Raw genomic sequence first — 17,956 nt, forward strand, 5'->3', positions numbered from 1 at the left:
AGGGGAATGAGGGGTGAGTGAAGAGATGGGATGGTCAGTGCTGACTGACGGGAAACAGCGATATTGCAAGAGCAAATTAGTGATATTTCAAAGAGAGGAAATAAAGAGAGGTGGCACATGATATCCTTGAACAAGTGATTATATTTTTAATGTCTTAGAGGATGACTCAAGTCCATGATGACTTTTGCTGTTTATTTTCACAATGTAATCTTGATCTCACTTACAACTGGCCTTAGAAGTTTTATAACCTAATCTCTTACCTATTTAATACAATTTTGCTATATATTACCTCATTTTATTATACTTAGAATAGTTTACAGCATGATTGCTAACTAAAATAGTGATATAGTTATTTCTTGTGAAATTAGATTATTTATTGTCCACAAATATTTGGGAACTCCTTTGTGCCAAGCACTGTGCTGAGTGTTGAGGCTACAGCAGTGTCTAAGACAAGCAGAGCACGAAGGTGAGCTGCACACTTGCAAGCTCAGGGGCCAAATTCCTCTGATGTAATTGGCTTTCAGATCTCTCTAGTAGGCTGTTGTAGAACCTTATTGTTAAAAAGCACTCAGACAATCTGTGATCAGCAAGGGACTCACCTTTGCCTTGGCTAAGTTCTTATAAAATAACCCCAACTCCGTATTTTAAATGCCATCTTACTTATTTTACTAACAGGAATTTCTTGTCTGAGGGACAAAAGTTACTTTCCGAAGGAATTTCCCCAAAATAAAATTTCTGGTTATGGTATATCTAGAATACATGATTCAGTTATACTGTGAAGACTGACTTGGATTCTGTTTGATGGAACACGTTTAAATTTATATTGACACCTTAAAATCACACAAAAACTAAATCAGTATCTTGCTTTTAAAATTTTAATGTTTTAAATTTAAAAATCTCTCCTAGTTTTAGAACTCCAGTTGTAAAGAATGACTTTCCATCTGCTTGTCAGTTGTCAACACCTTACAGCCAACTCGCCTGTTTCCAGCAGCCACCGGGGCAGATCCCCATTACGCCACTTCAGCATTTACAGGTTCGATAAGCTTTATTTATGATGGTGTATGTCAGGTATGGTCTATTTCGTAGATTTTATTCCTACAGCATCTAGTTGTTAGGAAAGGACTTGTTGTTGAAAGTTGTTAGGACTTACCCATTCTTAGTCCCATTAGGTAACACTTTTCTTATATCTTGGTACGGGCGCCTCGTGGCTTTGAGAGGTTAGTTATTGAGGAAGCTAATGAAGGTTTTTCATTAACTAGGCTGGAGGGTCCAGTTTGAGGAGCTGAATAAAATTTCTCCTAATCTACGTTACTTTTTAATCCACTTAACTATTTAAGCCAGCTGTTAGTAAGCAGCCTCGTTTCATTGGCTGATTAACATACAAGTAAATTTTGAAGAATATCAGGATACAATATGAGATGCTACTAGAATATATTATAAAGTAATTGTTCTAAAATAAGAGAAAAAATCTTTTGCTGGTGAGGCAACTGCTTGCCATCTGGAGAGTTAATTTAAGCCCTCTCCTGATGTCCATAACTGAAATCTGCTCTCTGAGAAGCAGCTTAATCAGGCAAGAAGCAGGGGCCTCGAGGGGAGACGGGCTAGCCCTGAATCTCGGCCTCACTGCTCACCAGCTGTGTGACCTCGTCAAATTAACTGAAACTCTCTGCGCCCATTTCAACATCTGAAATGGGGATAATAAAGCTACCTACCCCATAGGATGACTGTGAAGATTAAATTAGTTAATATAGATATATGTAACTCTTACGACAGAGCCTGGTGCTTAGTAAATAGTACAAGTTAGCAGCAATTGTTATTTAAATAAAACAGCAAAAAGACAGCACAAATAGTTAACTGTACAAATCAAGACATTAGAAAATTAGCTGAAAGAAGATAGAACAATGGTTATCGGGCTGGAGGGGCAGGAGGAATGGGGAGGTGTTTAATGGACACAGAGTTTCAATAGGAGATGATGACAGGTTCTGGAGATGGATGGTGGTGATGGTTGCACAAGAATGTGAATGTATTTAATGGCATTGAATTATACACTTAAAAATGGTTAAAATGGGAAATTTTATGTGTATTTTGCCACAATTAAAAAAATAACGGAACAAAAAAAATTAGCTGACGATAGATTATACTAAATATGGAAAGAGGTAATGGTGTTTTAAGGATTGATGCAGTATAATAAATTACAAAGGAGAAAAAGAAAGATGATCAGGTTTGCCCACACATTCATTCAAAACACATTTATTGAGCTATTACTCATGTCAGGCCCTATTTGAGTTGAAATCTAGACGTCAGGTTGGAGAAGACCAAGTGAAGGGGCCAGAGGGAGCCTTCTAGAAGAGGCCAGTGTCAGGAAGGAACTTAAAAAGAGGCCCGAGTGTGGGTGGAGCCCAGGAAGCAGGACGGGTGATCCTTAGGGTTCCACTGGGCCCTTTAAGTTTTATCCCAAGAGGGATGATCGTAAGCTGTGGGGCAGATTGGAGCAGGGAAGTGAAATTTTCTTATCTGCATTTTGAAAACATGACTCAGGCCACAGTGAGGATGGATGGACTGAGGGGGTGTGGGATGTGCTGTGTAGGAAACCGAACTTCACGTTGCTGTTGAATCAGAAATGTCAGGATTCCTGTACTCTAAAAACTGTAAGCAGTCAGGCGAGAAAGACGTTGAACTGCTTTCTTCTCTCTCAGAAGTTTTTATTTTAAGTCTGAGAGGAAGCACCGAAAGGAAGTTGAGTGGGGGACCTTGGTGAAATTACAACTTAATGAAAAATAGCAGGTGCATCGTTCAAAGCCTGATATTTTCTTACAGAAAACATATTTCACGACTCAACAGTGTCTCTCAACTTTAGACGTTGAAGAAATTAGAATCCTTGTCTTTTGTATTATATGGAAGGGGATTGAGAGAAATTCTACTATTTGGGATCTAAAGCAAGACTTAGTTACATTGAGGTTTATTCAGACTTGTTTCAACTTGGTAATCAGCTCATCAGACACTCTGTGTGTTCCAGCTTCCTTGTCAGCTCAGAGTCAGTCCTCTCATAACGCTCCATCTGTTCAAAGCATTTGCAGGTCCACAGAGGCCCCAGCGTAAGGGAAGGGAAGAAGGGGCAAGTCGTACAGTGCAGCCGTTAAAGTTTGCTGAGGAGGATGTTGAACGTCACCCAGCAGAAAGGGGGCATGCTAAAATTTGTGTTTGTCTGACTGACTCTGGAGCTCTTAGCACCTTAGAACACTGCTTCCCTTATAATATAATGCTAAGTGGGGAAAAAGAACCCAGATATAATTGTGTGTTTACATTTGTATGTATGTAAGTAAAGCGGTATATGGAAGAAAAAAGAATAGATAAGAACAGAAAAATGATAGCTTATGAGTTTGTATGTTGGACATTGAATGTTTCCTTTCCCCTTAAATCTTCCATTTATGTATTGATGTTGAGAAGTAAAGCTGAGTTAGAAGGAAACCTTGGAAGTTTGTCTATATATTAATTTCATACGTTTATTTCTTTGACTAAAGTATGTAAATTCCCTCTTTAAAATATTGTGACAAATATCTAATTACTTAAGATTTTAGATAATTTCAAAATTGGAAGCATTTCACAGTGGCAAAATTGGAGGAATATTTTTTGAACCTTTGAACCCTTATATATTTTAATTATTTAGATTTCAGCATCCTCTTCAACAAATGAGTGCATTTCAGTTAAAGGAAGAATTTATTCCATATTGAAGCAGATAGGAAGTGGAGGTTCAAGTAAGGTATGTATCCTAAATATTTAAGAAATGAATAAAAATATTTTGAACTATCCCTTTTTTGTCCTTTTTACCCTTTTGTTCTCTTTTTTCTTAACTTCTAGGAGCCCATATTGCCCTTGAGTCAAAGATTCTTCCCATCCCCTGCTCCCATCCCCTTCCCCTCTACAAATGATGTCTCTCTGTGGACCTACCTCTTAGATGTGGTTCTCTGCTCTTCCTCCATTGTCCCGTGCTTCCAGGTTTCTTCTTTAGTAACATTAACATTGACTTGGGGTGACAAATGACAGCTATGTATTATCACAGAAGAATCTTTCTAAGTCAGACCGTGATGTAAATACTAACTAATGTGCTTAGAACAATTTAGCAAAGTTTTTGACTAGCGGAATTTGTTTTGTTTAGAGTTTTTCATTTCAAAAACCGAGTTTAGTCTGGAATTGGAATAGATCATTTCCTAAATGTGTCTGAGTTCCAGCTTTATGTGGTTCTAATTCTCTTGATGGAAGGCGTCTCAACAGAGTTGTCTAAACTTACCTTCTTCAGTTCTTCTCATTATATTCTCTTAAATCTACTTAGGTCAGGTGTTTACCCTCATCACTCACCAAAACAGGTGTTATCAGGATCACCAGTGACCTCCATAGTTTTGCCAAATCCATCTCTTGGCTTCTGTTTGGGATTATTTAACTTAGCAGCGTTTGAGACAGTTGATTCTTCTTCTCTCATTGAGTCTTTTTTCTTCCACTTGGGCTCTCTGTTTTCCTCTCTCCAGCTGGCCTTTCCTTTCAGTCTCCCTCAGTCCCTGATCTCAGCGGTGCAGTGCCCCAGAGCTCGGTCCCTGACCTTTTCTTCTCTCCAAGCTCACTCACTCCTTGGTGTTCTCATCCAGTCTCGTGGTTTTAAATACCGTATATATGCTGACTACTCCCAAGCTTAGATTCCCTGCTCAGACCTTTCTTTGAATTCCTGACTTGTATTTCCAAATTGACTGCTCAGCATCTCTTTTTGGGTATCCACTCGATATTTAAAACTTACTATGTCCCAAACATAATTCTTACTCCATAGTGTTTTAGATTTCAGTAAATGGCAACCCCATTCTTCCACTTGCCAGGCCACAAACCCTGGAGTCCTCATTGACTCGTGTTACTCACACACACATCCAGCCAATCAGCAAGTCTTGTTGGTTCTACCTCAAAGTATATCCAGAATCTGCCTGTTTCTCTTCACCTCCACTATTATCACTTTGGTCGAAGTAACCAAAGTGATCATTTTTTCACCTACATTGTCACAGTAGCCTCCTTGCTAGTCTTAGTCTCATTGACTTGTCCTTGCTCTCCTGGTCTACTTTAATGTAAGAGTCGACTTTCCTCCAGATATCCTCACGTCTTTGCTCAAGTATCTTCTCAATCAGTCCTTCCTTGACCATGCTCTTTAAAACTGCAACTCCCATCTTCCGATGCAGGTGAGCGCCATTCCCCTCTCCTGCTTTATTTCTCTCTGCGGCTTACCTTCTAACACGCTCTGTAATTGGCTTAGTTTGTTGTTTGTGTGCCCATGCGTTTGAACGTGGGTTCTGTCAGGACAGGGATGTCTGATGTGCTCGATGATGTTTGCTCCATCATCTGGGGTAGTGCCTAGAACCTAACAGACTGAAGCGTTTTCTGAGTGAACGAACTCTCCCTCCTCAGCTGTTTTGGTATAAGTTGGTAAGGATGATACATGAAACAAAGCCTGTGGCTTCATTTTGTTTTACTCTAATTTTCTAAGCCAGTTCACAATAACTAGACTTGCTTGAGACTGTCTTGTTAACTTATTACAAATAAGGTATGTACATAATCATGTGTAGCAATTGTTCAATAATTAGTTTCTTGTCTTTATGCATCTCCCTTATTCTTTCTTTTGCCTCACATTTCGGGCATGGGAATAAAGGGACAATGCAGTTGATTTTTTTTTTTTTTTTTTTGAGGAAGATTAGCCCTGAGCTAACATTCACTGCCAATTCTCTTTGCTGAGGAAGACTGGCACTGAGCTAACATCCGTGCCCATCTTCCTCTACTTTATATGTGGGGTGCCTGCCACAGTGTGGTTTGATAAGCAGTGCATAGGTCCGTGCCTGGGATCTGAATGGGCAAACCCTGGGCCGCCAAAGCAGGGTGCGTGAACTTGACTGCTATGCCACTGGGCCAGCCTCTATTTTTTTTTGGGGGGGGGGGTGAGGAAGATTGGCTCTGAACTAACATCTGTTGCCAATCTTCCTCTTTTTGCTTGAGGAAGATTGTTGTTCAGCAGCATCTATGCCAGTCTTCCTCTATTTTGTATGTAGGACACCATCTCAGCATGGCTTGATGAGTGGTGCATAGGTCCTCACCCAGGATCCAAACCCGTGCACCCTGGGACATCAAAGCGGAGCACATGAACTTAACCACTACACCACCAGGCCGGCCCCAATTGATTTTTATCAATATATCTGAATCACCTGATTTGGTTGCTTTACTAGAAATTCTTTGGTTAATATTTAGTGCTTACTAGTTATTTGGCTGTATTTTAATAGTGTTAAGGTGAAATATTTATTAATGTAATGTTTTCAGAGAATGTAGACTAATCTTAAGAATGTTTTAAACATTTTTTCTTCGGAGCTTTTCAAAAGGTCACAGGGCTAATAGAAATGGTCGAAGACAGTGGCTTTTCTGGTTCTTTCAGTAACTTCCCATGAGGCTGACAAATGATGACTGGCGCTGTCTCTGAAATGGAAAGAAGGCCTACCCAGTCCAGCTCATCTGTTATTGCTGGAGTTTTGCCAGAGCAGGGACGATGGGGGAGTGAAAGCATATACATGCAAAAAGTTGATTAAAAGTTTTCATTTTATCAAAAATGTTGAGATCCTATTATATGAATAGTTTTAAGATCCTGCAAATCTTTTTTTCTAATATACATGACAACTTGAATCTGTTTTTTTTAAATTATTTATTTATTTGAGGAAGATTAGCCCTGAGCTAACATCCACTGCCAATCCCCCTCTTTTTGCTGAAGAAGACTGGCCCTGAGCTAACATCCGTGCCCATCTTCCTCTACTTTATATGTGGGACACCTCCCACAGCATGGCTTGCCAAGCAGTGCCATGTCCGCACCCGGGACCTGAACTGCTGAACCCTGGGCTACCAAAGCAGAACGTGCACACTTAGCCGCTGCGCCACCAGGCGGGCCCCTGGAATCTATTTTAAAATGTCCCCTGTATTCTGTCCGACCGTGTCTAATGATGGCGGCTCTCATGTGCTGCTCTCCAGACTGTGCTTGCAGTCATCCTACGACCCACGTGCGACGTACTGCTAATACTTTGCTCTCTCAGAGGCTGGTAGCTTGCCCAGGTTAGGTTGCTGTTAAGGGGGGAGCTCGAACTCAAATGCCGGTATTTCCTTCTAATCTTTCTTGAATTTTTAATCCTATATTTTGTTTCAGTGTGTTCTGTAATCTTTAAATTTTAGAAATTTTATTTTATGACTCAAAGACGTCTCATACCTTCTACCTTCTTAAACAGCATAGGAACATAAGATAGCCGTCGGGGTCAGGGGTGTCAGTGGGGTGCACGAACAGTAGATACTCGTAGTTCCCTGAGATTTGTAAGGCTCTTTACAAAATGGCTTTATGCTATTTTAAAATTCCTTTTAGCTCTTCCTTTGCTATTTTCTGCTGCCTCTTGCCCTATTACTGTTACAGGCCCCTGGTCCTCTAATTTGCTATGTTTGCAAATAAAACTGGTAATACTTTGTTAGTTTTGTATTTAACAATTTAAAAGTAATTAAGCTGCACCTGACGGCCTGATAAACTCCTTGTTAGTGCAGTTGCAATGCATGAACCCCGTATACACTTTGGCTCTTGTCGTATTTGTGACAGTATCTTCTGGGTAGTCAAGGTTAAATGGCTTTTAAATAAATGATGTTTCACTTCATGTGTCAAAGGGATAAATGACTACAGTTTTCTGGCTTACCCCGCCATTCTGTATTTGAAGTCTGGAGTTTTAGAAGGGCCATCCCTGTTGCATGTTCGCTGAGCATTAGACACGTTCGCAGTGTTTTCTGCTGTTCAGAATGTACTATCTGTCCTGTCAACATTCCTGAGAAGTTGACTGTCGCTGTGGCCAGAGCACTTTGACTGGGACCTCAGAGATGCTGACAACTCGCTTACAGGAACATCTTGTTCCTGTCAACTTGACTTTGAAAATTGGACCTAAATCTGCTTTTCACAACTGAATATACTAATAGCTTACAGTTCATATTTTTAAATATTCTCTACCACATGAATGAATGCATTGTTAACTCTGGCAGAAGGGAAAAAAAGCCATCTGTGAAATAACTGACTCTTTATTCCAGCCTTCTCCTTAAAATGCTTGAATGTCTTTCTTTAGGTTATTTCCCTGTTAAAGGCGTCCAGCAGAGTATTATGAATGTATATGAATTTAAATGTCCTTTCTTCTATATCGATGTGGAAACTTTTTAGGTTTATGCCTTTGATTATTGAATGCCATTGTCATAGGTAGTTGAGAATGGACTGTTTCTCTCCTAAGCTGTTATTTTCCTTCTATACTCAAAATAAGCTGAGACACTTAATAATTCGTGTCAGTATCCCCTTAACCTAAAATTCTGTCTAATAAATTTGGAAGTGTTATGACAGTGTATAGATAGTACATTCTGAATTCTTTCCTTTGTTCTGCTCTACAGGTATTTCAGGTGTTGACTGAAAATAAACAGATACATGCTATAAAGTATGTGAACCTGGAGGAAGCAGATAATCAAACTATTGAGAGTTACCGGAATGAAATCGCTTATCTGAATAAACTACAACAACACAGTGATAAGATCATCCGACTTTATGATTAGTAAGAACTTTTTTTAATTTGAAAAGAAAACTTTTTTTTGCTATAATTCTTCAGATAAATACTTATTCAATCTTAATATTATAACCTAACCATTCATTGTTTTGTCACTTTTATTTGTTTTTAATGGCAGTGAAATCACAGACCAGTACATCTACATGGTAATGGAGTGTGGAAATATTGATCTTAATACTTGGCTTAAAAAGAAAAAATCCATCAATCCCTGGGAACGCAAGAGTTACTGGAAAAATATGTTGGAGGCAGTTTACACAATTCATCAACATGGTATTTTAAAATTGTTTTATTTGTAAAGTTAAAATATTGTTAATAGTGTCACCTTCGAGAAATATAGCTAATTTTAAGGTATGGCTATTGACACCTTTAGGCTAGATAAACTAAATATTTGGAAGTTTGTTTAAATTTGAAGGGACAAAACATTTGTTTGAAACATTGTTAACCAAAGGATATAGGGCATGAACTCAAGCCCCCACACCCAGAATGCATCCAGAACGCGTCCAGAATGCGAAATGCATCTTTCTCAGTGTTTGCATGGTCCAGAATCCTGGGTCTCCAAATGCTTGGATTATAGCAGATCTGAGGCTTGCAGGCGTTCGGGCATCTCGATAATCTGAGCTGTTTACTTCACTCATTTTCCTAGTCTTTTTGTATCGTGTGCCTTATGTGGGAGTTTGTTTCTTTAAACTGTTAGCCTTGCCTTCTGGGTTGGTCTTTTACTCGAGCATGGTTCTTTTAGGGCTTCTCTGCCTTTACCTTTATTTATTTATTTATTAAATAACTGTTAACCTAGACAATTGTAATTTGTCTTCTCCTGATGTCTCCCTTCCTATACTTTAAAAGATAATTCAACAGCGATCGAGAACGGAGGTGTCAGGAGCATTAGGGTCTTACCGTCTGCCAGTGTAATTTGCGATGCTGTCTAGTGGACAGTGGATCACAGTGGTCAAGAGCATGAACTCTGACACTGAACTGCCTGAGTTCAACTCATGGCACGCTCACTGAGGCCATGACACCTTGAACAAATTACTTAAATTCTCTTTGCCTTAGTTTCCTCACCTAAAAATGAGGATAATAATAGTTCTTACCTCAACATTGGTATGAAGAGTCCATGATTGAATACAGGCATCAAACTTGGAATAGTGCAGGGCACAGAGCAGGGCTCTGTGTCTGTAGATTATATTAAAAAGGGATATTTAACTTGATTGACTCTTGGAAGGAATCCACTTGGCCTGTAGGTTGTGAAATTTTTTGTCTTTAGAGTGTTTTAAACTGTCTCATAGTGGACTTTTATTTTGAAGGCATTGTTCACAGTGATCTGAAACCTGCTAACTTTCTGATAGTTGATGGAATGCTAAAGCTAATTGATTTTGGAATTGCAAACCAAATGCAGCCAGATACAACAAGTATCGTTAAAGACTCTCAGGTAAGATGTAATCAGTGGTTGGTTACCACACAGTAGAGTTCAATTCCTTTTCGCCTGTGAAGAATTATTTTGCTAGTGGGGATTTGATTTTTACCTACCTTATTCTTCAAAGGATCTGAGGCCTTTTTATAAGAATAGATAGTATAACTATAAAAACAAATCAAAACCATGATAAATACAATTTAGTGTAGAAGGTCAAGATCAGGTAGAAATATGTCCAGCAATCTGGAGTGATTTTCCTGAAGCTGAGGTGGAGAAGCAGCAGTGCCTGCCTTGGAAATCGTCTTGGTCAGACGCTAGAGTGGACCTGATGCTTTGGCTCATGGTTTCCTGTAGCTACCAAAGAGGGAATTGCCATCACATGTTTTTCATTGTCCATGAGGTCAGATTATTTCGTTCTTCCAGAGATGCAAAGGTTTTCCTATCATTTAAATTAGAAAAAAAATTCTTAAGTGAGCCTTCATCTTGGAAACACCATAATAAATATTGTACTCAACCGCATTTTCATAATAGGATATGCAATAGCAAACTTAGTAAAGTGTCCCCGTAAAAATCAAAGTGATGATACCAAAGAATAACCAAAAATAATCATGATTGGAGCCAAGATGATGTGTTCCATGCATACGTATTTGTGATGTGGATCTGCCTTAACCCTAGGAGTAAAACTAGACTTTTTTTAGGAGGAGTAGATGAACAGCATGCCCTTCAAACAATTCTATTTGACAATCGCTCCTCTTTATATCAAAAATATGACTGAACATTTGGTTGTGAATCAGCTTAAAGATATCTTCTATGGCAAAGACATGGAAGGTACAGGTATTCTGTACCAGAATACATAGTACGGGTATTCTGTGTTTGAAAGCAGAACTGTTGATTTTAGAATACAATGAATGCACTGTGGAGTTGGCATAATCCTATGGCAGGAACTCTCACAGGATTTAGATATCCACCTGGTCCCAGTTTACACGCGCACCCAGGGAGTCCTGAGAGACAAAGCTGGATTCTTTCTAATCGGTTGGTTGGTTGGTTGGTTGGTATCAAAAAAAAGCATTCTGTGTCTATTCCAGCACAGAAATGAGTGACTGATCAACTCCCTCAACGTTTATGGTAATTAATATAATTTTAGTCTGGGTGGTTTTTAAGATGGACATTACTTGTTGCCCACCATAACCATAGAAAAAGCTCAGCATTCTGAAAGGAGTCAATTTTCTGAATATGAGCCTAATTCATTTCACTGGAGTTGTGAAAAAATTTGTCTTAATATTGTTGTCAGTTATTTGAAATTTTCAAATATATTACTGAAATCTGTAGTTATTCAAGTTTCCAAGAATCTGACATTCGTGTTTTTAAAATCTAAAGCAGATGAAATATTTTCATTGATTTGTATTTTCTGTGATTTGGCAAATAGGTTGGTACAGTGAATTATATGCCACCAGAAGCAATCAAAGATATGTCTTCCTCAAGAGAGAATGGGAAATCCAAATCAAAGGTAAACGAAGGTTGTTTACATCCTAGTTACCTGGCATCCGCAGGGAATGAACCTGACATAAGTGGAAGTTATTTCTTTAATTTCTAAAACATTTCAGGCCTTTGCAGACTTTGCCTTCTTAAGCAGATTACCATGGAATTCAACTTCACTCTTCTTTATTGATTTGAGACCATGCTTTTAATATAGCGATGTCTCAGGATGCTGCTACAAGAAATGCACCTAGGATATTTTTGGAGTTTTAAAATTAAAGAAAAAATTAAGACTAAATTAGCTCTGATTTGGACACCTTAAATAACATTGAATTGATAATCTTTGAAGTCTTCTTTGTTTCCTTTCTGATTCTTACATTTTATTTCTTAGCATTTATTCACTTGTGAACTCTGCATTTTCAAGTGCAACTCTAGTGTGTAACTTTTCCAGGCCTGCCACTGGCTGCTTTCCCACCTGTCTTATTTCACCCCCTCAGTGAGCTTTGTGTTAGCCTCCTCGGTGCCCCTGGTTGGGCCCCTTTTGCCTTCCATGATACCTCCAGCTCCCAGCTAATCCTCTCTCTGAGGGATGTGGCCGAGTGGCTGCAAGCACACACTGCTGTCCCAGGGACCTGTGCTGGACTCGGAGATCTTCCTTAACAACTGTCTTTGGGCAGGTGACTTACCTGGCCTGGTTTTTTCGTCTGTAAATTGGGCTTACAAATAATACCCATTTTAGAAGAAATTGAGGATTAAATGAAAAAACGTATAAAGCACTTAGTACATTGTCCAGCTCAAAATAATTTCTCCATAAATTGCTTTTGTTTACTAAATTATATTTTTATTCCTAGAAAATCATGGCTTTTAAACATCTTTTCAAATAGCTGGCATAAATTTATGCCAGAGTCTCTCTCGTGAGATTGTTTGTATTTCTGTTTAGCCTCTTCTTTTCTTCTAATACTTAGATTTGTTTTTTCTCTTTTTTCTTCATCTTGATTAGACTTGCCATGGTTTTGTTGATTTTAAAGAACCAGGTCTTGATTTTATTTATCAATTCTGTTTTCATGTGCTTTCTAATTAATTTCTGCTTTTCTCTTTGTTATTTATATTCCCTTTAGGTTTATTTTTTTCCTAGCTTCTGGATTTAAGTAATAGCTACTTTAATTTTAGTATTCTTGCTTATAATTAAAAACATTTTAAAACTGCATTTTACGGAGTTTTACTCTAGCAGCTACTTCCGGGTTTTACTGTAATGTTTCTTATTTTCATTAATTTCTAAAACTTGTGATTGCAGTTTTAATATCGTTTTTTTCTATAAGATAACATTTATTTTGAGTTTCACCTGCAGCTCAGATCTTTTCAGTGGTCAATTCAGTGATTTAATATGTATTTGTAACTCTCAATTCAGTTGAATCACCTGCATCTAACGGCCTTAGTGATTCCGAATAGAAGACAAATTTTTACCCCAACCTGTGAGGCAGTGCCTCAAAACCCCTCCTAATGCAGCTGCGTCCTCAAATTGCTTTCCACCGAACACCTGCCAGATCTTCCGGGCTTCTCTTCCGGCTTCTGTTGGGCACATTCATTCCTTCCCTCTGCATTCTGCTTCAAATGCCTCTACCTTGCAGGACTTGTGGCTCCTGGCGGTTGTCTCCATCCGTTCACATACCCGCTTCTGCGGTTCACGGGGTTACTTTCTCACCTGGTTTTGTTGTAAATATTTCCCATGTGTTCATGGTGTTGCTATCAGGCTACTTTCTCTGTCTTATCTGGGGATTTGGAGAGGAGGAAAAACTGCCACAGCCAGTGCTATTTTCCTAGAACCCTACTTCTTTTTAATGTGTGATTTTTATTCAGAAATGGGCTAAATTTCCAGGTGGTTCAGTTGGAGGAAGAGGAGGTTATTTTTTATTAATTTTCAATTTTCTTTGTGTTTGTATAATGGGATCTATTTTATCTGTCATCTTCTGAAAGGCATGTTAAAATCTCGCCCTGCAAAAAAGAATTTAATACAATTTTTGCTTAATATAGTTCTATTCAACATGGCTTCACTGCATAGAAGATTGTAATTATTGTCTCTTCTTGGTTGATTGTTCCTTTTATCACTATAAAATGACTTTCTTCTGTTAAAAGGATTTTGCCGTATTCTCTTTTTCCAGTATTAACATTGCAGTCTCTGCCTCCCCCTTCTTAATATTTTTTTTATATTTTATGTTTATATGTCCATTTCTTTTCTTTTTTCGCCCTACCTTTCTGTGTCATTTGGTTTAGATTTATCCTTTGTGGAGAGCATATGGTTATATTTTGTTTTAATGTTTATTTATCTATCTTTTAAAATAGGAATTTACCCATTGTCATTTATTATGCCTATTGCAATGTTAGGTCTTATTCATGTTCTTTTTAGAGTTAAAAAGGTAATTATGTTATAATATTGCATTATTTCTAATGAGATTTTAATACAATGAACATTTAATAATAAGTAATATTTATTGAGTACTTACTATAACCAGACTCTATCCTCTTTGCTTAACCATGTCTCATACTATTTAATGCCCACAACAGCATACTTTTATTATGTCTATGTTAGAGGTGCGGAATCAGCTGCGCAGCATTAGCAGCTACTGGTGAGGCCGGGGTTCACGCCCAGCGCTGCCTGGCTCTGCGGTGTGTACGCTTGGATGTAGGGAGCTCAGCTTAAACAACCCTTTCAAACCTACACGTACTTATCTATTGTGAATTTATATAAACATTTATTATAAGCAAATAATTCTGGGGAAAACAAGTAAATTTAAAATTTGCAGGGTTTTTCTGTTTTTACAAGTTGACAAGAATGTGATATTTTGTTTCAGTTGATATTTTAATTATGAGTTTGTTGAAAGATTTAAAGTGAAGCTCATCTCTTTTGATAAAATAACCAAATATTATAAAAACTGAAAAAAGATGTTTTGTCATGTAAACATAATCCAGTATGTGCACATTCATTGAGGTTTAGCTATGGTTTTAAATATTAGGGTATATATAGATAGATACTATTCTTACATTTAATTTTATATTAAAATAATGGCAACTTATTATTTTCTTTTTTTACTTAGATAAGCCCCAAAAGTGATGTTTGGTCCTTAGGATGCATTTTGTACTATATGACTTATGGGAAAACACCATTTCAGCATATAATTAATCAGATTTCTAAATTACATGCCATAATTGACCCTAATCATGAAATCGAATTTCCTGATATTCCAGAGAAAGATCTTCAAGATGTGTTAAAGGTAACATTAATAGTATAAAGATATAGAAAATCAATGTTTCATATACTTAATTGTTTGCTTAAAAAAAATAGCTGAAATGATGGGCTTAGATGTAACTGGTCTATTGAAAGGAACTGCTGACTGAATTAGCTTTTTAAGACATGTTAAGTTTCCTTTTAAGATGTTTTTAAATTTCTTATTGAGATATAATTGACATGTAACATTGAAGGTGTTTTAAAACTTATGAATACTTTGACTACTTGGGGATTTTGCAAAAATGACTTGGAAATTAATCTTCTAGAAAGCAATTTCTGTAATATGCAATTTGGAAAAATGCGTTATCAATGTTACATAATAAAACTTGCTTTGTTTTTAAGAAATTAATCTTATTTTTATAGTGTTGTTTAATAAGGGACCCTAAGCAGAGGATATCCATTCCCGAGCTCCTGGCGCATCCATATGTTCAGATTCAAACTCATCCAGGTACTTCTTTAGAAAGCTGTTCATTACCACATTACTAACATAAACAGCCTTTTAACTGTAACAAAACAGAATCTGAACTGGGTACTCTTGTTCAGCCTGCCTCCTTCCTTGAGGAATTTCCTTTTAGGCTAAATACTAAAATAAATGAAATTGCCTTTCTTTACTTGCTGGCATTCGTTTTTACTTATCCTAGATAAGGGGCTATGGTCAGTGATAAATTATAAGAATGCCAGTTATTGTCCTATTCAACAGAATGGGTATTTATAGATGAACTTATATTTGTCTTATTGGTACCAAAGTGTCAGTGATTATATTTATTTTACAGGTAACCAGATGACTAAGGGAACCACTGAAGAAATGAAACATGTTCTGGGCCAACTTGTTGGTCTGAATTCTCCTAACTCCATTTTGAAAGCTGCTAAAGTGAGTATTTCTATTCCCTATCAACAGACAGAGTTTAGTTAGACACTTCAAGAAACAGATGATGCGAAGAAAAGTTGGTCCAGTCATCAGATCAATTATGGAGTATATTTCTACATTTAGATACTTGACGTGTGCCTTTTGACAAATAGAGATTTGTTTGACTTACATTCTTACTGTGCAGGCAGCACAGTTGAAAGTGGATTGTCGTATAGGGTGCGTTCAAAAGATTGCTATCGGGTCTCAACTGGAGTAAATTTAATGAGGTGTCTGGCTTTTAAAGTCAACACCATTCTCAACACAGCTTTTGAATTCATTTCTTCTGGCCAGTTTTTTTCTTAAACCATCTTAGAGAAATCATAGACTTTGTCACAGGTAATGACTTCTGTGGCACTGTCTATGAGAATCAACACGTTTCTCAAAGGAGGCATCTCAGGGCTTTCAGCCTCCCAGTGCCTGTTTAGATCTATACCATGATTTTTGGATCTCACTGTCATCAAACACCTAGTCATTTCTAGAACCCTGTGTATGCTTATTGACCAACTGGTTTAGTTAACAAGCAGTTACTAATTATATATCTCAGTTATAATGTTATTATAAAATAATGCAAACTTAAAACACTCTTAGCTCTCTGGGTAGAGGTAAAGACAATCTCAGATGTCAAGAATTTGGACACATATCTGAGGGAATTTACTATACATTCACTATTGTATTTGCTTTCATATGATATGAATTAAATTTCTTTCTTAAATTTTCTCAAGTGCTGATGGCTAAATCAATGACTTGAGGAATTAAAAGTGGACAAACTTTGTTTGGTAATTTTGCTCTCTGTTTCATATGTGTTCCAGTGTATTGTTCAAAGCCCTTTGTAAATACAATTGAGTCAGATTAGTTACCTTTATCACTGAGGTTCTATGTTCCTTGATGACAAAGAGGTCTGTCATCTTCCTAAGTTAGATGTTGGCTTAGTCTTAAATCCTTTTTTAAATAATAGATTTTAATATAGCTAATAATACTTATTGATGTAACAATTTGTATGATTTTTTTAATGTGTTCTGTTCACTAGTTTAAATATCATCTGAAAATATGTATTGTTTTCTGATGAGTGTACTTTACAGTATAGGAATTTATCTCAAACTGACTTTATTTAAGAAAAAGTGAAGGAGATCAAGAAGGCGTTGAAGGCACACATATGCTTATTCGTAGTTGTATTACATTTCTCATACGGGAAGACTGAGCTGCAACGTGATAGCTGATTCTTAGGCCAAGCTAGGTGTTTAAAATTCTTAATTATCTCCAATAGTTTATAGCATAAGTTCCTAATTATAAGAACAAGAGAGAAATTGACTACATATTAGAATATGTAGAGTTATCTTTATTAATCAGGTAATACATTTAATTTTAAAAGTTACAAAACAGGTGTGTGTTTTTAATTTCAGACATTATATGAGCACTATAGTAGTGGTGACAGGCATGATTCCTCTTCGTCATCCAAGACTTTTGAAAAAAAATGGGAAAAAAAATGATTTGCAAGCTACTTATAAAATGTCACAAATCGCCCAGCAAATATATTGGACTGTTATACTCCTAATTCTCTGTGGAAATCTGCTCTTGAAGACAACTTCACTCTAAAATGTCATTGACGGGAAAATTCAGTGGATTATCCTCAAAATAAAACTGTAAAAATAATAACCACTACTAGCACTGTATATATTAAGTTATAGGATTGTTTTCTCTCTTTTATGCTTCCCTGTAAATCTAATCTATTTGGTATTTCACAGTTGGAATAGTGGGTGGACATTGAAATATATTTTGAAGAACTATGTAAATAAAGCTTTGGAGCATAAAATGACACTAAAATATCAAAGTTGTAAAATTATTTTCTTCGAGCAAATGTATTGTTGGTGTGGCAGCAAAATTCTTAATAAAAATTGGGTTAAGGGAAGATATGAGAGTAAACCTTAGTAAATGAACTTTTGGAAAAAAAATTCCGAAGGGTTTGAGTTCTCAAATAGATTTTCTGATTGCTTTATGGCACTAATGTGGTCCAGAGTTTCAGGACTGCACTTGGCTCTTTGAATCCTGCCTTTGATTCTTCCTATCATCCACTGTTTCTGGTGTTTAAAGTAGCACGCAGGATTCCGTGGTGTAAGTTGTCAGGACATGTCCTCGTTGCATGACTTGCTGGTAATGAGTAATTACAAATGCGGTCCCAGAGTCTCTGGGACTGAATCTACTAGGTTAATTAAAGGTATTATCATATAGTATTCTCTTCCCCAATATTT

General features: G+C 37.1%; 1 protein-coding gene across 4 annotated transcripts in view; it reads left to right on the forward strand.

Moving 5' to 3' along the window:
* The window catches only part of TTK (TTK protein kinase), a 37,780-nt gene extending 20,249 nt beyond the window's left edge, over positions 1–17,531 (forward strand). For all 4 annotated transcript variants that reach the window (XM_014733917.3, XM_070223515.1, XM_023650698.2 and 1 more), the window contains 10 exons: positions 907–1,033; positions 3,668–3,760; positions 8,467–8,624; positions 8,755–8,906; positions 9,938–10,062; positions 11,471–11,551; positions 14,613–14,789; positions 15,167–15,251; positions 15,577–15,674; positions 17,111–17,531. In XM_014733917.3, coding sequence (XP_014589403.1) covers positions 907–1,033; positions 3,668–3,760; positions 8,467–8,624; positions 8,755–8,906; positions 9,938–10,062; positions 11,471–11,551; positions 14,613–14,789; positions 15,167–15,251; positions 15,577–15,674; positions 17,111–17,197 — 1,183 coding nt within the window. In that variant the 3' untranslated portion in view covers positions 17,198–17,531. The remainder of the gene's footprint in view (positions 1–906; positions 1,034–3,667; positions 3,761–8,466; positions 8,625–8,754; positions 8,907–9,937; positions 10,063–11,470; positions 11,552–14,612; positions 14,790–15,166; positions 15,252–15,576; positions 15,675–17,110) is intronic.
* The last annotated feature ends 425 nt before the right edge of the window (positions 17,532–17,956 follow it).

This window comes from Equus caballus, chromosome 10, assembly GCF_041296265.1.
Source record: "Equus caballus isolate H_3958 breed thoroughbred chromosome 10, TB-T2T, whole genome shotgun sequence".
Classification (NCBI taxonomy): domain Eukaryota; kingdom Metazoa; phylum Chordata; class Mammalia; order Perissodactyla; family Equidae; genus Equus; species Equus caballus.